The sequence below is a fragment of the Salvelinus alpinus genome, chromosome 12, assembly GCF_045679555.1.
Source record: "Salvelinus alpinus chromosome 12, SLU_Salpinus.1, whole genome shotgun sequence".
Lineage (NCBI taxonomy): Eukaryota > Metazoa > Chordata > Actinopteri > Salmoniformes > Salmonidae > Salvelinus > Salvelinus alpinus.
In genome coordinates, this window is record NC_092097.1 from 36647883 (window position 1) to 36668897 (window position 21015).

Here is a 21015-nt window from a genome sequence, read left to right on the forward strand (position 1 = left end):
GTTGTGTGTTCAATATTCTATATACTGTCTGGTATACACACCATGTAAAAAGATTTAAAAGTAACAAATCAGATGTTTTACATATATTGAAAGGTTAGGGCCGAATTCAGACTTACAGTATATGAACAATTTCAGTTGTGACATCACTGCAGCTCTTTATCATAAAATGTTGAATACTCAAATATCCTCAAGTACTCAGCCGGGGGATGTTTGTTTATGTCAAGAATGCTATGAGTTCAATAAAATAAGTGAAGCCATTTGTAAGGAAAGCCAAAGTACCTCTATGAGTATTGTCTCCTTCTCTGTGCTCTGTATCTCCTGTTGGTCCTCCAGACTGACAGCTTCAGCCCTGCGCTCCTCTTGAAATCTTTCCAAAACAGCATTGACTTCTGGATTTCCAATGGTTTCCGCTCTGACCTCTGCCTCTGTTATATTTTCTCCTGTCTCCTGCTTCTCTTCCTCTGCGTGGAGTCCTCCCTGTGTCCGATGAGTAAAGCCCATCTTTCTTCTATTCCCTGTAGCTTTGGATTCACCAACAACCTCGCGAGATTGGGAACTCAGAGACAGAGATGATTTCGAAGGAAGACTGGGGCTATTACTTTGTGTTAACAGACATTGTTCCATGTCTGCTGCTTGGGTAAGTTGAATAGCAGAGATATGAGGGTCTATACAAACCATGTCACCTGACTCTTGGGCCTCTACTGTAAGAGCTGCTGCGTCAGAGGGAGTTTGGATGCTCTGGCTCTCCATTACTATTTTCACTTCTACTTCTATCTCCTCCACCTCTCTAACTTTATCTGTTGAAATCAGTGTGTCATCAGTCAGATGGGACTCAAGAGTAGGAACATCAGGGTTGTGAAGAGTTTCCCTAATCTCAGCGAAATCTGATTCACATAGAAGCAAGAGTTTTGTGTCCATTGATTCCTTTATAATTGATTGGCTCTCACTTTCTATATTGTCAGCCTCTATGTTTCTTCCCTCTTGATTTGAAGTACTGAATGACCAGCTGAGGTCAGTCAGGACAGTCTCCTCATTTCTCTCTTCTCCTTCATTCTTCTCATTACCAGCTCCATCCTTAGATTCCATCAACATTTCAAACTCCATGCAAGAACCTTCCACTGCATCCATGTTTTCTCTCTTGTCTTCTATCTCCTCTGTGCTTTCTATTTCCCCTTCTTGTTTCTCCTCTGTGCCTTCCTCTTCTCTTTGTACACCTCTAGGATGCCTACGAGTCGACCCCATCTTTCTCCTCCTGCTTGGAGAAGGACTCTGATTGGAGTCGGTGTTTGCTGCATTATCACCTTGGTCCTGAACACTCTGCAGTAAGAGTGAATTGGGAAAAGAGTTATGGCTTTCATCCGAGTATGGAGTTTGGTTGAGTTGACTAGCAGAGATATTGGGATCAGTGCTCAAAGCCTCATCTGTTTGGCAGGGCTCTGTTGTGAGAGTTCTATCATCACACGTCATTTGGCTACTGACACTCACTTTATTTACAAGCGGCACATGATCACTCATTTCCTCTTCACTGAGTAAAATGACCTCTGATGTGTCCAGTCCCCCTGTGGTATTGGGGTCAGTGTTTGCATCCTCCTCATTCCCCTGAATACTCTGCGGTAATAATGGGTTGAGAAAGGGGTTAGTGATTTCCATACAGGGAGTTTGGATGAGTTGACTAGGAGAGATTTTGGGATCAGTGCTGAAAGTGTCATCTGACTCTAGTGTAAGAGCACAGTCATATGCTATTTGGCTGCTCTTGCTCACTTCAGAATTATTCACAAGCAGTGTGAAATCACTAACCTCTTCCTCCCTGAGTAAAGTGTCTCCTGATTGGTCCAGTCCAACACTGAATGGCGCTCTTGGGTCAACTATGTGGGCCATGCTTGCTTCATTGTTGCTCTCAGTTTCTGTATTGACAGAGTCTACAGTGAATATGTTGCCTTTCTCTTGGTTATATAATTGATCTGCAATACCAAATGAATCGATGTATTGATCAAAAGGGGTGGGTTCAATCAGACTTTCTTCTTCCATTCCTTTCTTCTCCTCATCTGCTCCATGCTCCCGTTCCAATAACATCAGAGACTCTTCCGATGTTTCAACACCAGATCCTTCCACTGTTCCCATGTCCCACTCTAACCTCCTTCCTGTCTCTTCTATGTTTTCTGTGTCTTCCTCTGTTTGGAAATTCTCCTTTTCCATCTGCTCTCCTTCTTTCTCGTCTACACTGGCGCTATCTTTAGGCTCCATAGATATTTCAAACTCAGTCTCTTCGATGCCCAACTTTTCTTCTTTTCCCAATATGACCTCTTCTCCGTCATCATAAAGGTAACGATATCTACGCATCTTACTCTCTCCATGTTCTTCCTCCTCATGTCTACCTCTAGGATTCCTGCGAGTTGAACCCATCTTTCTTCTCCTGGATTCTGATTGAGCACTTTTGTCATGACCCAAAGAGCTGTCTGAGGGGGTTGATTGTAAAAAGCAGGTAATATCCTCACTTTGTTCAGGTTCATAGCTTTCTACATGGTCTGGTTGTCTAAAATGAGTTATATTTGCCAGTACAATATTTTCCTCAACTATCAGATCAACAAAGTTCTCATCTTCATCTCTTTGGTGCAATGTTTCCTGATTGCCTGGACCAGTAGAGTTAATATCATCTTGCAATTCTGACTCATTTACAACAGGTTCAAGTTTCTCTTCACCTTCTCCACTTTGGAGGATTATTGTGTTATTGAATGACTCAAACTCTTCTGTGTTGGTTAAAGTGTCTGACTCAAGGGATTGATCTAATGAATGCCTAGAGCTGAGAAATGTGGAGGACTCCACCTCGGCATGCTCACTTTCCTGCCTCCTCTCTTCCTCTTTCTTCAACTCCTCTGTTATGGGTTCAGCAGGGATTCCATGAACAACTTGCAACGCAAGGTCTAGGGGCAGATGCAAGAGTGATTTGGTTCCAAGAGTATCTTGAAGCAATTCACTGCTATAACTAGCTACAGCTTCACTACTAGGTTCAATATCCTCACCAACTTCCTCTTTACATCTGTCATCCGGTTGGTCGAGTGTGTTAGAAGCAAACAAAAGACACTCAGTGTCCGTTTCACTTTCTTTTGGACCCAGGAGCTCTTCTGTGTTGCTGTAGGACCAGGATTCCACAACTGCAATGGACGCCTGAAGTTGTAGGGATTTTTCTGCGTCTCCAGTTTTGGCGTCTTGTTTCTCCCCAAAGTCTGTCTCTGCTTGTTTACCTTTATTCCGACGAGTAGAACCCCTTTTCCTTCTCTTCTTTGCAGTGTCAGGTGATTCCAGCAGATATGGGTTTTCAGTTTGAGACAGATTTAATTCTGTGAGGTCATTTAATGAGGGATTATTGTCTTCCATGTATTGTGATGTTATATATGGCTCTATACAAACCATGTCACCTGACTCTTGGGCCTCTACTGTAAGTGCTGCTGTGTCAGAGGGAGTTTGGTTGCTCTCGCTCTCTGCGACTATTTTCACTTCTACTTCTATCTCCTCCGCCTCTCCAACTTTTTCTGTATGTTCTACAAGCTCAGACTTTTCGATGCCAGATTCTCCTTCTACTACTATGTTGACCTCTCCCTCCACTACTATGATCGCTGGGTCTCCCATCGCCTGATCCTCTGTCACTTTTTCTAGAAGTTCCTCAAGCTCTACAAGCTCAGTCTTTTCTATGCTAGAATCCATTTCTGCTGTTATAATGACATCTCCCACCTCTCCTATAACATCTGTGTCTTCTCCTTTCTCGTCCTCCTGTCCCTCCTCTCTTCTCTCCTCTCCTTTTCTACCTCGATGAGTCTTGCTGCGAGTGGAACCGATCTTCCTTTTCCTCCCTGGAGTGTAGGATTCTACCTCTGCTGTTTCCTCTGGACCAAGAGAACTCTGCAGTGAGGGTGGATCTGGAGGGGAGTCAGTGTTTCCTCTTGATTCATCAAGTGTTTCCTCCAATAATGTTCCTTTGTGTTGCAAACCAGTGATGGCAGGATTTGAGTTCAGTGTGTCATCGGTCAGGTAGGAGTCATATGACTCTATAGTAGGAACATCAGGGTAAGGGTTGTGAAGAATTTGACTAATCTGAGTCAACTCTGCTTCACGTAGAAGCAAGACTTTTGTGTCCATTGAGTCCTTTATAATTGATTGGCTCTCACTTTCTATATTGTCAGCCTCTATGTTTCTTCCCTCTTGATTTGAAGTACTGAATGACCAGCTGAGGTCAGTCAGGACAGTCTCCTCATTTCTCTCTTCTCCTTCATTCTTCTCATTACCAGCTCCATCCTTAGATTCCATCAACATTTCAAACTCCATGCAAGAACCTTCCACTGCATCCATGTTTTCTCTCTTGTCTTCTATCTCCTCTGTGCTTTCTATTTCCCCTTCTTGTTTCTCCTCTGTGCCTTCCTCTTCTCTTTGTACACCTCTAGGATGCCTACGAGTCGACCCCATCTTTCTCCTCCTGCTTGGAGAAGGACTCTGATTGGAGTCGGTGTTTGCTGCATTATCACCTTGGTCCTGAACACTCTGCAGTAAGAGTGAATTGGGAAAAGAGTTATGGCTTTCATCCGAGTATGGAGTTTGGTTGAGTTGACTAGCAGAGATATTGGGATCAGTGCTCAAAGCCTCATCTGTTTGGCAGGGCTCTGTTGTGAGAGTTCTATCATCACACGTCATTTGGCTACTGACACTCACTTCATTTACAAGCGGCACATGATCACTCATTTCCTCTTCACTGAGTAAAATGACCTCTGATGTGTCCAGTCCCCCTGTGGTATTGGGGTCAGTGTTTGCATCCTCCTCATTCCCCTGAATACTCTGCGGTAATAATGGGTTGAGAAAGGGGTTAGTGATTTCCATACAGGGAGTTTGGATGAGTTGACTAGGAGAGATTTTGGGATCAGTGCTGAAAGTGTCATCTGACTCTAGTGTAAGAGCACAGTCATATGCTATTTGGCTGCTCTTGCTCACTTCAGAATTATTCACAAGCAGTGTGAAATCACTAACCTCTTCCTCCCTGAGTAAAGTGTCTCCTGATTGGTCCAGTCCAACACTGAATGGCGCTCTTGGGTCAACTATGTGGGCCATGCTTGCTTCATTGTTGCTCTCAGTTTCTGTATTGACAGAGTCTACAGTGAATATGTTGCCTTTCTCTTGGTTATATAATTGATCTGCAATACCAAATGAATCGATGTATTGATCAAAAGGGGTGGGTTCAATCAGACTTTCTTCTTCCATTCCTTTCTTCTCCTCATCTGCTCCATGCTCTCGTTCCAATAACATCAGAGACTCTTCCGATGTTTCAACACCAGATCCTTCCACTGTTCCCATGTCCCACTCTAACCTCCTTCCTGTCTCTTCTATGTTTTCTGTGTCTTCCTCTGTTTGGAAATTCTCCTTTTCCATCTGCTCTCCTTCTTTCTCGTCTACACTGGCGCTATCTTTAGGCTCCATAGATATTTCAAACTCAGTCTCTTCGATGCCCAACTTTTCTTCTTTTCCCAATATGACCTCTTCTCCCTCATCATAAAGGTAACGATATCTACGCATCTTACTCTCTCCATGTTCTTCCTCCTCATGTCTACCTCTAGGATTCCTGCGAGTTGAACCCATCTTTCTTCTCCTGGATTCTGATTGAGCACTTTTGTCATGACCCAAAGAGCTGTCTGAGGGGGTTGATTGTAAAAAGCAGGTAATATCCTCACTTTGTTCAGGTTCATAGCTTTCTACATGGTCTGGTTGTCTAAAATGAGTTATATTTGCCAGTACAATATTTTCCTCAACTATCAGATCAACAAAGTTCTCATCTTCATCTCTTTGGTGCAATGTTTCCTGATTGCCTGGACCAGTAGAGTTAATATCATCTTGCAATTCTGACTCATTTACAACAGGTTCAAGTTTCTCTTCACCTTCTCCACTTTGGAGGATTATTGTGTTATTGAATGACTCAAACTCTTCTGTGTTGGTTAAAGTGTCTGACTCAAGGGATTGATCTAATGAATGCCTAGAGCTGAGAAATGTGGAGGACTCCACCTCGGCATGCTCACTTTCCTGCCTCCTCTCTTCCTCTTTCTTCAACTCCTCTGTTATGGGTTCAGCAGGGATTCCATGAACAACTTGCAACGCAAGGTCTAGGGGCAGATGCAAGAGTGATTTGGTTCCAAGAGTATCTTGAAGCAATTCACTGCTATAACTAGCTACAGCTTCACTACTAGGTTCAATATCCTCACCAACTTCCTCTTTACATCTGTCATCCGGTTGGTCGAGTGTGTTAGAAGCAAACAAAAGACACTCAGTGTCCGTTTCACTTTCTTTTGGACCCAGGAGCTCTTCTGTGTTGCTGTAGGACCAGGATTCCACAACTGCAATGGACGCCTGAAGTTGTAGGGATTTTTCTGCGTCTCCAGTTTTGGCGTCTTGTTTCTCCCCAAAGTCTGTCTCTGCTTGTTTACCTTTATTCCGACGAGTAGAACCCCTTTTCCTTCTCTTCTTTGCAGTGTCAGGTGATTCCAGCAGATATGGGTTTTCAGTTTGAGACAGATTTAATTCTGTGAGGTCATTTAATGAGGGATTATTGTCTTCCATGTATTGTGATGTTATATATGGCTCTATACAAACCATGTCACCTGACTCTTGGGCCTCTACTGTAAGTGCTGCTGTGTCAGAGGGAGTTTGGTTGCTCTCGCTCTCTGCGACTATTTTCACTTCTACTTCTATCTCCTCCGCCTCTCCAACTTTTTCTGTATGTTCTACAAGCTCAGACTTTTCGATGCCAGATTCTCCTTCTACTACTATGTTGACCTCTCCCTCCACTACTATGATCGCTGGGTCTCCCATCGCCTGATCCTCTGTCACTTTTTCTAGAAGTTCCTCAAGCTCTACAAGCTCAGTCTTTTCTATGCTAGAATCCATTTCTGCTGTTATAATGACATCTCCCACCTCTCCTATAACATCTGTGTCTTCTCCTTTCTCGTCCTCCTGTCCCTCCTCTCTTCTCTCCTCTCCTTTTCTACCTCGATGAGTCTTGCTGCGAGTGGAACCGATCTTCCTTTTCCTCCCTGGAGTGTAGGATTCTACCTCTGCTGTTTCCTCTGGACCAAGAGAACTCTGCAGTGAGGGTGGATCTGGAGGGGAGTCAGTGTTTCCTCTTGATTCATCAAGTGTTTCCTCCAATAATGTTCCTTTGTGTTGCAAACCAGTGATGGCAGGATTTGAGTTCAGTGTGTCATCGGTCAGGTAGGAGTCATATGACTCTATAGTAGGAACATCAGGGTAAGGGTTGTGAAGAATTTGACTAATCTGAGTCAACTCTGCTTCACGTAGAAGCAAGACTTTTGTGTCCATTGAGTCCTTTATAATTGATTGGCTCTCACTTTCTATATTGTCAGCCTCTATGTTTCTTCCCTCTTGATTTGAAGTACTGAATGACCAGCTGAGGTCAGTCAGGACAGTCTCCTCATTTCTCTCTTCTCCTTCATTCTTCTCATTACCAGCTCCATCCTTAGATTCCATCAACATTTCAAACTCCATGCAAGAACCTTCCACTGCATCCATGTTTTCTCTCTTGTCTTCTATCTCCTCTGTGCTTTCTATTTCCCCTTCTTGTTTCTCCTCTGTGCCTTCCTCTTCTCTTTGTACACCTCTAGGATGCCTACGAGTCGACCCCATCTTTCTCCTCCTGCTTGGAGAAGGACTCTGATTGGAGTCGGTGTTTGCTGCATTATCACCTTGGTCCTGAACACTCTGCAGTAAGAGTGAATTGGGAAAAGAGTTATGGCTTTCATCCGAGTATGGAGTTTGGTTGAGTTGACTAGCAGAGATATTGGGATCAGTGCTCAAAGCCTCATCTGTTTGGCAGGGCTCTGTTGTGAGAGTTCTATCATCACACGTCATTTGGCTACTGACACTCACTTCATTTACAAGCGGCACATGATCACTCATTTCCTCTTCACTGAGTAAAATGACCTCTGATGTGTCCAGTCCCCCTGTGGTATTGGGGTCAGTGTTTGCATCCTCCTCATTCCCCTGAATACTCTGCGGTAATAATGGGTTGAGAAAGGGGTTAGTGATTTCCATACAGGGAGTTTGGATGAGTTGACTAGGAGAGATTTTGGGATCAGTGCTGAAAGTGTCATCTGACTCTAGTGTAAGAGCACAGTCATATGCTATTTGGCTGCTCTTGCTCACTTCAGAATTATTCACAAGCAGTGTGAAATCACTAACCTCTTCCTCCCTGAGTAAAGTGTCTCCTGATTGGTCCAGTCCAACACTGAATGGCGCTCTTGGGTCAACTATGTGGGCCATGCTTGCTTCATTGTTGCTCTCAGTTTCTGTATTGACAGAGTCTACAGTGAATATGTTGCCTTTCTCTTGGTTATATAATTGATCTGCAATACCAAATGAATCGATGTATTGATCAAAAGGGGTGGGTTCAATCAGACTTTCTTCTTCCATTCCTTTCTTCTCCTCATCTGCTCCATGCTCCCGTTCCAATAACATCAGAGACTCTTCCGATGTTTCAACACCAGATCCTTCCACTGTTCCCATGTCCCACTCTAACCTCCTTCCTGTCTCTTCTATGTTTTCTGTGTCTTCCTCTGTTTGGAAATTCTCCTTTTCCATCTGCTCTCCTTCTTTCTCGTCTACACTGGCGCTATCTTTAGGCTCCATAGATATTTCAAACTCAGTCTCTTCGATGCCCAACTTTTCTTCTTTTCCCAATATGACCTCTTCTCCCTCATCATAAAGGTAACGATATCTACGCATCTTACTCTCTCCATGTTCTTCCTCCTCATGTCTACCTCTAGGATTCCTGCGAGTTGAACCCATCTTTCTTCTCCTGGATTCTGATTGAGCACTTTTGTCATGACCCAAAGAGCTGTCTGAGGGGGTTGATTGTAAAAAGCAGGTAATATCCTCACTTTGTTCAGGTTCATAGCTTTCTACATGGTCTGGTTGTCTAAAATGAGTTATATTTGCCAGTACAATATTTTCCTCAACTATCAGATCAACAAAGTTCTCATCTTCATCTCTTTGGTGCAATGTTTCCTGATTGCCTGGACCAGTAGAGTTAATATCATCTTGCAATTCTGACTCATTTACAACAGGTTCAAGTTTCTCTTCACCTTCTCCACTTTGGAGGATTATTGTGTTATTGAATGACTCAAACTCTTCTGTGTTGGTTAAAGTGTCTGACTCAAGGGATTGATCTAATGAATGCCTAGAGCTGAGAAATGTGGAGGACTCCACCTCGGCATGCTCACTTTCCTGCCTCCTCTCTTCCTCTTTCTTCAACTCCTCTGTTATTGGTTCAGCAGGGAATCCATGAACAACTTGCAACGCAAGGTCTAGGGGCAGATGCAATAGTGATTTGGTTCCAAGAGTATCTTGAAGCAATTCACTGCTATAACTAGCCACAGCTTCACTACTAGGTTCAATATCCTCACCAACTTCCTCTTTACATCTGTCATCCGGTTGGTCGAGTGTGTTAGAAGCAAACAAAAGACACTCAGTGTCCGTTTCACTTTCTTTTGGACCCAGGAGCTCTTCTGTGTTGCTGTAGGACCAGGATTCCACAACTGCAATGGATGCCTGAAGTTGTAGGGATTTTTCTGCATCTCCAGTTTTGGCGTCTTGTTTCTCCCCAAAGTCTGTCTCTGCTTGTTTACCTTTATTCCGACGAGTAGAACCCCTTTTCCTTCTCTTCTTTGCAGTGTCAGGTGATTCCAGCAGATATGGGTTTTCAGTTTGAGACAGATTTAACTCTGTGAGGTCATTTAATGAGGGATTATTGTCTTCCATGTATTGTGATGTTATATATGGCTCTATACAAACCATGTCACCTGACTCTTGGGCCTCTACTGTAAGTGCTGCTGTGTCAGAGGGAGTTTGGTTGCTCTCGCTCTCTGCGACTATTTTCACTTCTACTTCTATCTCCTCCGCCTCTCCAACTTTTTCTGTATGTTCTACAAGCTCAGACTTTTCGATGCCAGATTCTCCTTCTACTACTATGTTGACCTCTCCCTCCACTACTATGATCGCTGGGTCTCCCATCGCCTGATCCTCTGTCACTTTTTCTAGAAGTTCCTCAAGCTCTACAAGCTCAGTCTTTTCTATGCTAGAATCCATTTCTGCTGTTATAATGACATCTCCCACCTCTCCTATAACATCTGTGTCTTCTCCTTTCTCGTCCTCCTGTCCCTCCTCTCTTCTCTCCTCTCCTTTTCTACCTCGATGAGTCTTGCTGCGAGTGGAACCGATCTTCCTTTTCCTCCCTGGAGTGTAGGATTCTACCTCTGCTGTTTCCTCTGGACCAAGAGAACTCTGCAGTGAGGGTGGATCTGGAGGGGAGTCAGTGTTTCCTCTTGATTCATCAAGTGTTTCCTCCAATAATGTTCCTTTGTGTTGCAAACCAGTGATGGCAGGATTTGAGTTCAGTGTGTCATCGGTCAGGTAGGAGTCATATGACTCTATAGTAGGAACATCAGGGTAAGGGTTGTGAAGAATTTGACTAATCTGAGTCAACTCTGCTTCACGTAGAAGCAAGACTTTTGTGTCCATTGAGTCCTTTATAATTGATTGGCTCTCACTTTCTATATTGTCAGCCTCTATGTTTCTTCCCTCTTGATTTGAAGTACTGAATGACCAGCTGAGGTCAGTCAGGACAGTCTCCTCATTTCTCTCTTCTCCTTCATTCTTCTCATTACCAGCTCCATCCTTAGATTCCATCAACATTTCAAACTCCATGCAAGAACCTTCCACTGCATCCATGTTTTCTCTCTTGTCTTCTATCTCCTCTGTGCTTTCTATTTCCCCTTCTTGTTTCTCCTCTGTGCCTTCCTCTTCTCTTTGTACACCTCTAGGATGCCTACGAGTCGACCCCATCTTTCTCCTCCTGCTTGGAGAAGGACTCTGATTGGAGTCGGTGTTTGCTGCATTATCACCTTGGTCCTGAACACTCTGCAGTAAGAGTGAATTGGGAAAAGAGTTATGGCTTTCATCCGAGTATGGAGTTTGGTTGAGTTGACTAGCAGAGATATTGGGATCAGTGCTCAAAGCCTCATCTGTTTGGCAGGGCTCTGTTGTGAGAGTTCTATCATCACACGTCATTTGGCTACTGACACTCACTTTATTTACAAGCGGCACATGATCACTCATTTCCTCTTCACTGAGTAAAATGACCTCTGATGTGTCCAGTCCCCCTGTGGTATTGGGGTCAGTGTTTGCATCCTCCTCATTCCCCTGAATACTCTGCGGTAATAATGGGTTGAGAAAGGGGTTAGTGATTTCCATACAGGGAGTTTGGATGAGTTGACTAGGAGAGATTTTGGGATCAGTGCTGAAAGTGTCATCTGACTCTAGTGTAAGAGCACAGTCATATGCTATTTGGCTGCTCTTGCTCACTTCAGAATTATTCACAAGCAGTGTGAAATCACTAACCTCTTCCTCCCTGAGTAAAGTGTCTCCTGATTGGTCCAGTCCAACACTGAATGGCGCTCTTGGGTCAACTATGTGGGCCATGCTTGCTTCATTGTTGCTCTCAGTTTCTGTATTGACAGAGTCTACAGTGAATATGTTGCCTTTCTCTTGGTTATATAATTGATCTGCAATACCAAATGAATCGATGTATTGATCAAAAGGGGTGGGTTCAATCAGACTTTCTTCTTCCATTCCTTTCTTCTCCTCATCTGCTCCATGCTCCCGTTCCAATAACATCAGAGACTCTTCCGATGTTTCAACACCAGATCCTTCCACTGTTCCCATGTCCCACTCTAACCTCCTTCCTGTCTCTTCTATGTTTTCTGTGTCTTCCTCTGTTTGGAAATTCTCCTTTTCCATCTGCTCTCCTTCTTTCTCGTCTACACTGGCGCTATCTTTAGGCTCCATAGATATTTCAAACTCAGTCTCTTCGATGCCCAACTTTTCTTCTTTTCCCAATATGACCTCTTCTCCCTCATCATAAAGGTAACGATATCTACGCATCTTACTCTCTCCATGTTCTTCCTCCTCATGTCTACCTCTAGGATTCCTGCGAGTTGAACCCATCTTTCTTCTCCTGGATTCTGATTGAGCACTTTTGTCATGACCCAAAGAGCTGTCTGAGGGGGTTGATTGTAAAAAGCAGGTAATATCCTCACTTTGTTCAGGTTCATAGCTTTCTACATGGTCTGGTTGTCTAAAATGAGTTATATTTGCCAGTACAATATTTTCCTCAACTATCAGATCAACAAAGTTCTCATCTTCATCTCTTTGGTGCAATGTTTCCTGATTGCCTGGACCAGTAGAGTTAATATAATCTTGCAATTCTGACTCATTTACAACAGGTTCAAGTTTCTCTTCACCTTCTCCACTTTGGAGGATTATTGTGTTATTGAATGACTCAAACTCTTCTGTGTTGGTTAAAGTGTCTGACTCAAGGGATTGATCTAATGAATGCCTAGAGCTGAGAAATGTGGAGGACTCCACCTCGGCATGCTCACTTTCCTGCCTCCTCTCTTCCTCTTTCTTCAACTCCTCTGTTATTGGTTCAGCAGGGAATCCATGAACAACTTGCAACGCAAGGTCTAGGGGCAGATGCAATAGTGATTTGGTTCCAAGAGTATCTTGAAGCAATTCACTGCTATAACTAGCCACAGCTTCACTACTAGGTTCAATATCCTCACCAACTTCCTCTTTACATCTGTCATCCGGTTGGTCGAGTGTGTTAGAAGCAAACAAAAGACACTCAGTGTCCGTTTCACTTTCTTTTGGACCCAGGAGCTCTTCTGTGTTGCTGTAGGACCAGGATTCCACAACTGCAATGGATGCCTGAAGTTGTAGGGATTTTTCTGCATCTCCAGTTTTGGCGTCTTGTTTCTCCCCAAAGTCTGTCTCTGCTTGTTTACCTTTATTCCGACGAGTAGAACCCCTTTTCCTTCTCTTCTTTGCAGTGTCAGGTGATTCCAGCAGATATGGGTTTTCAGTTTGAGACAGATTTAACTCTGTGAGGTCATTTAATGAGGGATTATTGTCTTCCATGTATTGTGATGTTATATATGGCTCTATACAAACCATGTCACCTGACTCTTGGGCCTCTACTGTAAGTGCTGCTGTGTCAGAGGGAGTTTGGTTGCTCTCGCTCTCTGCGACTATTTTCACTTCTACTTCTATCTCCTCCGCCTCTCCAACTTTTTCTGTATGTTCTACAAGCTCAGACTTTTCGATGCCAGATTCTCCTTCTACTACTATGTTGACCTCTCCCTCCACTACTATGATCGCTGGGTCTCCCATCGCCTGCTCCTCTGTCACTTTTTCTAGAAGTTCCTCAAGCTCTACAAGCTCAGTCTTTTCTATGCTAGAATCCATTTCTGCTGTTATAATGACATCTCCCACCTCTCCTATAACATATGTGTCTTCTCCTTTCTCGTCCTCCTGTCCCTCCTCTCTTCTTTCCTCTCCTTTTCTACCTCGATGAGTCTTGCTGCGAGTGGAACCGATCTTCCTTTTCCTCCCTGGAGTGTAGGATTCTACCTCTGCTGTTTCCTCTGGACCAAGAGAACTCTGCAGTGAGGGTGGATCTGGAGGGGAGTCAGTGTTTCCTCTTGATTCATCAAGTGTTTCCTCCAATGATGTTCCTTTGTGTTGCAAACCAGTGATGGCAGGATTTGAGTTCAGTGTGTCATCGGTCAGGTAGGAGTCATATGACTCTATAGTAGGAACATCAGGGTAAGGGTTGTGAAGAGTTTGACTAATCTGAGTCAACTCTGCTTCACGTAGAAGCAAGACTTTTGTGTCCATTGAGTCCTTTATAATTGATTGGCTCTCACTTTCTATATTGTCAGCCTCTATGTTTCTTCCCTCTTGATTTGAAGTACTGAATGACCAGCTGAGGTCAGTCAGGACAGTCTCCTCATTTCTCTCTTCTCCTTCATTCTTCTCATTACCAGCTCCATCCTTAGATTCCATCAACATTTCAAACTCCATGCAAGAACCTTCCACTGCATCCATGTTTTCTCTCTTGTCTTCTATCTCCTCTGTGCTTTCTATTTCCCCTTCTTGTTTCTCCTCTGTGCCTTCCTCTTCTCTTTGTACACCTCTAGGATGCCTACGAGTCGACCCCATCTTTCTCCTCCTGCTTGGAGAAGGACTCTGATTGGAGTCGGTGTTTGCTGCATTATCACCTTGGTCCTGAACACTCTGCAGTAAGAGTGAATTGGGAAAAGAGTTATGGCTTTCATCCGAGTATGGAGTTTGGTTGAGTTGACTAGCAGAGATATTGGGATCAGTGCTCAAAGCCTCATCTGTTTGGCAGGGCTCTGTTGTGAGAGTTCTATCATCACACGTCATTTGGCTACTGACACTCACTTCATTTACAAGCGGCACATGATCACTCATTTCCTCTTCACTGAGTAAAATGACCTCTGATGTGTCCAGTCCCCCTGTGGTATTGGGGTCAGTGTTTGCATCCTCCTCATTCCCCTGAATACTCTGCGGTAATAATGGGTTGAGAAAGGGGTTAGTGATTTCCATACAGGGAGTTTGGATGAGTTGACTAGGAGAGATTTTGGGATCAGTGCTGAAAGTGTCATCTGACTCTAGTGTAAGAGCACAGTCATATGCTATTTGGCTGCTCTTGCTCACTTCAGAATTATTCACAAGCAGTGTGAAATCACTAACCTCTTCCTCCCTGAGTAAAGTGTCTCCTGATTGGTCCAGTCCAACACTGAATGGCGCTCTTGGGTCAACTATGTGGGCCATGCTTGCTTCATTGTTGCTCTCAGTTTCTGTATTGACAGAGTCTACAGTGAATATGTTGCCTTTCTCTTGGTTATATAATTGATCTGCAATACCAAATGAATCGATGTATTGATCAAAAGGGGTGGGTTCAATCAGACTTTCTTCTTCCATTCCTTTCTTCTCCTCATCTGCTCCATGCTCCCGTTCCAATAACATCAGAGACTCTTCCGATGTTTCAACACCAGATCCTTCCACTGTTCCCATGTCCCACTCTAACCTCCTTCCTGTCTCTTCTATGTTTTCTGTGTCTTCCTCTGTTTGGAAATTCTCCTTTTCCATCTGCTCTCCTTCTTTCTCGTCTACACTGGCGCTATCTTTAGGCTCCATAGATATTTCAAACTCAGTCTCTTCGATGCCCAACTTTTCTTCTTTTCCCAATATGACCTCTTCTCCGTCATCATAAAGGTAACGATATCTACGCATCTTACTCTCTCCATGTTCTTCCTCCTCATGTTTACCTCTAGGATTCCTGCGAGTTGAACCCATCTTTCTTCTCCTGGATTCTGATTGAGCACTTTTGTCATGACCCAAAGAGCTGTCTGAGGGGGTTGATTGTAAAAAGCAGGTAATATCCTCACTTTGTTCAGGTTCATAGCTTTCTACATGGTCTGGTTGTCTAAAATGAGTTATATTTGCCAGTACAATATTTTCCTCAACTATCAGATCAACAAAGTTCTCATCTTCATCTCTTTGGTGCAATGTTTCCTGATTGCCTGGACCAGTAGAGTTAATATCATCTTGCAATTCTGACTCATTTACAACAGGTTCAAGTTTCTCTTCACCTTCTCCACTTTGGAGGATTATTGTGTTATTGAATGACTCAAACTCTTCTGTGTTGGTTAAAGTGTCTGACTCAAGGGATTGATCTAATGAATGCCTAGAGCTGAGAAATGTGGAGGACTCCACCTCGGCATGCTCACTTTCCTGCCTCCTCTCTTCCTCTTTCTTCAACTCCTCTGTTATGGGTTCAGCAGGGATTCCATGAACAACTTGCAACGCAAGGTCTAGGGGCAGATGCAAGAGTGATTTGGTTCCAAGAGTATCTTGAAGCAATTCACTGCTATAACTAGCTACAGCTTCACTACTAGGTTCAATATCCTCACCAACTTCCTCTTTACATCTGTCATCCGGTTGGTCGAGTGTGTTAGAAGCAAACAAAAGACACTCAGTGTCCGTTTCACTTTCTTTTGGACCCAGGAGCTCTTCTGTGTTGCTGTAGGACCAGGATTCCACAACTGCAATGGACGCCTGAAGTTGTAGGGATTTTTCTGCGTCTCCAGTTTTGGCGTCTTGTTTCTCCCCAAAGTCTGTCTCTGCTTGTTTACCTTTATTCCGACGAGTAGAACCCCTTTTCCTTCTCTTCTTTGCAGTGTCAGGTGATTCCAGCAGATATGGGTTTTCAGTTTGAGACAGATTTAATTCTGTGAGGTCATTTAATGAGGGATTATTGTCTTCCATGTATTGTGATGTTATATATGGCTCTATACAAACCATGTCACCTGACTCTTGGGCCTCTACTGTAAGTGCTGCTGTGTCAGAGGGAGTTTGGTTGCTCTCGCTCTCTGCGACTATTTTCACTTCTACTTCTATCTCCTCCGCCTCTCCAACTTTTTCTGTATGTTCTACAAGCTCAGACTTTTCGATGCCAGATTCTCCTTCTACTACTATGTTGACCTCTCCCTCCACTACTATGATCGCTGGGTCTCCCATCGCCTGATCCTCTGTCACTTTTTCTAGAAGTTCCTCAAGCTCTACAAGCTCAGTCTTTTCTATGCTAGAATCCATTTCTGCTGTTATAATGACATCTCCCACCTCTCCTATAACATCTGTGTCTTCTCCTTTCTCGTCCTCCTGTCCCTCCTCTCTTCTCTCCTCTCCTTTTCTACCTCGATGAGTCTTGCTGCGAGTGGAACCGATCTTCCTTTTCCTCCCTGGAGTGTAGGATTCTACCTCTGCTGTTTCCTCTGGACCAAGAGAACTCTGCAGTGAGGGTGGATCTGGAGGGGAGTCAGTGTTTCCTCTTGATTCATCAAGTGTTTCCTCCAATAATGTTCCTTTGTGTTGCAAACCAGTGATGGCAGGATTTGAGTTCAGTGTGTCATCGGTCAGGTAGGAGTCATATGACTCTATAGTAGGAACATCAGGGTAAGGGTTGTGAAGAATTTGACTAATCTGAGTCAACTCTGCTTCACGTAGAAGCAAGACTTTTGTGTCCATTGAGTCCTTTATAATTGATTGGCTCTCACTTTCTATATTGTCAGCCTCTATGTTTCTTCCCTCTTGATTTGAAGTACTGAATGACCAGCTGAGGTCAGTCAGGACAGTCTCCTCATTTCTCTCTTCTCCTTCATTCTTCTCATTACCAGCTCCATCCTTAGATTCCATCAACATTTCAAACTCCATGCAAGAACCTTCCACTGCATCCATGTTTTCTCTCTTGTCTTCTATCTCCTCTGTGCTTTCTATTTCCCCTTCTTGTTTCTCCTCTGTGCCTTCCTCTTCTCTTTGTACACCTCTAGGATGCCTACGAGTCGACCCCATCTTTCTCCTCCTGCTTGGAGAAGGACTCTGATTGGAGTCGGTGTTTGCTGCATTATCACCTTGGTCCTGAACACTCTGCAGTAAGAGTGAATTGGGAAAAGAGTTATGGCTTTCATCCGAGTATGGAGTTTGGTTGAGTTGACTAGCAGAGATATTGGGATCAGTGCTCAAAGCCTCATCTGTTTGGCAGGGCTCTGTTGTGAGAGTTCTATCATCACACGTCATTTGGCTACTGACACTCACTTCATTTACAAGCGGCACATGATCACTCATTTCCTCTTCACTGAGTAAAATGACCTCTGATGTGTCCAGTCCCCCTGTGGTATTGGGGTCAGTGTTTGCATCCTCCTCATTCCCCTGAATACTCTGCGGTAATAATGGGTTGAGAAAGGGGTTAGTGATTTCCATACAGGGAGTTTGGATGAGTTGACTAGGAGAGATTTTGGGATCAGTGCTGAAAGTGTCATCTGACTCTAGTGTAAGAGCACAGTCATATGCTATTTGGCTGCTCTTGCTCACTTCAGAATTATTCACAAGCAGTGTGAAATCACTAACATCTTCCTCCCTGAGTAAAGTGTCTCCTGATTGGTCCAGTCCAACACTGAATGGCGCTCTTGGGTCAACTATGTGGGCCATGCTTGCTTCATTGTTGCTCTCAGTTTCTGTATTGACAGAGTCTACAGTGAATATGTTGCCTTTCTCTTGGTTATATAATTGATCTGCAATACCAAATGAATCGATGTATTGATCAAAAGGGGTGGGTTCAATCAGACTTTCTTCTTCCATTCCTTTCTTCTCCTCATCTGCTCCATGCTCCCGTTCCAATAACATCAGAGACTCTTCCGATGTTTCAACACCAGATCCTTCCACTGTTCCCATGTCCCACTCTAACCTCCTTCCTGTCTCTTCTATGTTTTCTGTGTCTTCCTCTGTTTGGAAATTCTCCTTTTCCATCTGCTCTCCTTCTTTCTCGTCTACACTGGCGCTATCTTTAGGCTCCATAGATATTTCAAACTCAGTCTCTTCGATGCCCAACTTTTCTTCTTTTCCCAATATGACCTCTTCTCCCTCATCATAAAGGTAACGATATCTACGCATCTTACTCTCTCCATGTTCTTCCTCCTCATGTCTACCTCTAGGATTCCTGCGAGTTGAACCCATCTTTCTTCTCCTGGATTCTGATTGAGCACTTTTGTCATGACCCAAAGAGCTGTCTGAGGGGGTTGATTGTAAAAAGCAGGTAATATCCTCACTTTGTTCAGGTTCATAGCTTTCTACATGGTCTGGTTGTCTAAAATGAGTTATATTTGCCAGTACATTATTTTCCTCAACTATCAGATCAACAAAGTTCTCATCTTCATCTCTTTGGTGCAATGTTTCCTGATTGCCTGGACCAGTAGAGTTAATATCATCTTGCAATTCTGACTCATTTACAACAGGTTCAAGTTTCTCTTCACCTTCTCCACTTTGGAGGATTATTGTGTTATTGAATGACTCAAACTCTTCTGTGTTGGTTAAAGTGTCTGACTCAAGGGATTGATCTAACGAATGCCTAGAGCTGAGAAATGTGGAGGACTCCACCTCGGCATGCTCACTTTCCTGCCTCCTCTCTTCCTCTTTCTTCAACTCCTCTGTTATTGGTTCAGCAGGGAATCCATGAACAACTTGCAACGCAAGGTCTAGGGGCAGATGCAAGATTGATTTGGTTCCAAGAGTATCTTGAAGCAATTCACTGCTATAACTAGCCACAGCTTCACTACTAGGTTCAATATCCTCACCAACTTCCTCTTTACATCTGTCATCCGGTTGGTCGAGTGTGTTAGAAGCAAACAAAAGACACTCAGTGTCCGTTTCACTTTCTTTTGGACCCAGGAGCTCTTCTGTGTTGCTGTAGGACCAGGATTCCACAACTGCAATGGATGCCTGAAGTTGTAGGGATTTTTCTGCGTCTCCAGTTTTGGTGTCTTGTTTCTCCCCAAAGTCTGTCTCCTCTGGTTTTCTTTTATTCTGACGAGTAGACCCCATTTTCCTTCTCTTCCCTGCAGTGTCAAGTGATTTTAGAAGATATGGGTTTACAGGTTGAGACAGATGTGACTCTGTGACGTCATTTAATGGTGGATTATTTATTTCTGTGTGTTGTTGTGTTATTGTTGATAAGTTATCTGATGAGACAAGGTCCGTTTGGAGTATCACTGAAACTGAATCAGCCCCAACTTCAACTACTTTCCTTTCCTTTGACAACATTTGGGACCCATCATCATCTTTGTTAGTCTCATGTTCCTCTTGATTCTGACGGGGTTGACGTGATGATCCCATTCTCACTTTTCTTGACTTCTTGCCAGACATGGTTCTTCAAAGTCCCTCCTATATCACGACACAGACAGCAGATTGTTAATCACTAAACCCCGCTGTAATTAAAAGGCTTCCGAGTATTATATGCTCCTTGCATTTTTTACACAATAAAATGACTCACTGTGAAGGCACCACTAAAAGAATGTTGGCAAGACTAGACCTTTTATAAGACGCAGTCCAGCTATTTTTGAACTTTTCCGTTGAAAAACAATATCCCACATATAAATACAGTAATGTACACACACTTTAGGGTAAAAAAATGGTTTTGAGCAAAAGTGTTTTATAGACACAAGTTCAAACTTCATGCAGTAGGCCAGGTTTCCCCAATAGGTGGCCCGTGGGTCGAATTGATTTTATTTGCACGCCAAGTTGTCTGAGCAACAAAACAAAAAAAGGAAATGAGCTCAAAGTGATTTTAATTTAGGAAATATGTTCCCAAGTATTCCCACGCATAAATAGAAATCATATGTGATTGTATCCAAATGTAATCAATGTTTGAAATTATTCTGTTTTTGTCAAATAGTATATCTGTTTGGGATTCTTGTGGTCAATTTGCAGTGCACAAATGATTTATAACTGTTACTAGGTTTCCATCCAACATTTTTATGCAAGTAAAGTACGTCAGATAAAAAATGTCATTACAGGCCTGATGGAAACATAATTTTTTTCCCGGTAAACTTTACCTGCTGGGGCGGCAGGTAGCCTAGTGGTTAGTGTTGGGCCAGTAACTGAAAGGTTGCTAGATCGAGTCCCCTAGCTGACAAGGTAAAAATCTGTAGTTCTGCCCCTGAACAACCCACTGTTCCTAGGCCGTCATTGTAAATAAGAATTTGTTCTTAACTGACTTGCCTAGTTAAATAAATGTTGACGAAACAAACATTTTTTTTGTTATATAGTTCTGCTAATACAGGACTATTAAAGGCCCAGTGCAGTGCTTTTGTGAGAGAAAAAAGAAAGAACCCAACTTCCCTCGGCTATGTCACAGGGTGGTGAAAGTGCAAGGTGATGAGCTTGATGCTCCTTTCCAATAAATATCCAGGGTCTTATTCTGAGGGTTTTATTCTGGTGACATGATAATCGATGCTTGGCAGCCGTTTGACAATAAAAATCATCTCGCTCTATTGTCCATAATGATAATCTCATCATGTTGACTATACTGTATCTGGGCTCTACCCAATCATCAGTAGAGTTGAAAATGGGATGGAAACCCATTTAACTTTTTTTATTTGGTACATGGAAATTGTGCACTACGTCATTGGGCACAGCCTTGTATCTGCAACTAGTCAATTTGATGGAAACACATCTCTTATGGGAAAATATGAATATTGTTTTTATGCGGAT

General features: G+C 43.3%; 1 protein-coding gene across 6 annotated transcripts in view; it reads right to left on the reverse strand.

Annotated features, from left to right (window-relative positions):
- The window catches only part of LOC139536023 (uncharacterized), a 32704-nt gene that overhangs the window by 2254 nt on the left and 9435 nt on the right, over positions 1-21015 (reverse strand). The window contains exons 2-3 of one of the 6 annotated variants that reach the window (XM_071336121.1): positions 14662-19686; positions 280-14472 (exon numbers count right to left, since the gene is read on the reverse strand). In XM_071336121.1, coding sequence (XP_071192222.1) covers positions 280-14472; positions 14662-19668 — 19200 coding nt within the window. In that variant the 5' untranslated portion in view covers positions 19669-19686. Of the gene's footprint in view, positions 1-279; positions 19687-21015 lie in introns of all 6 variants that reach the window. The other 5 variants (XM_071336117.1, XM_071336119.1, XM_071336118.1 and 2 more) reach the window with 5 other exon arrangements.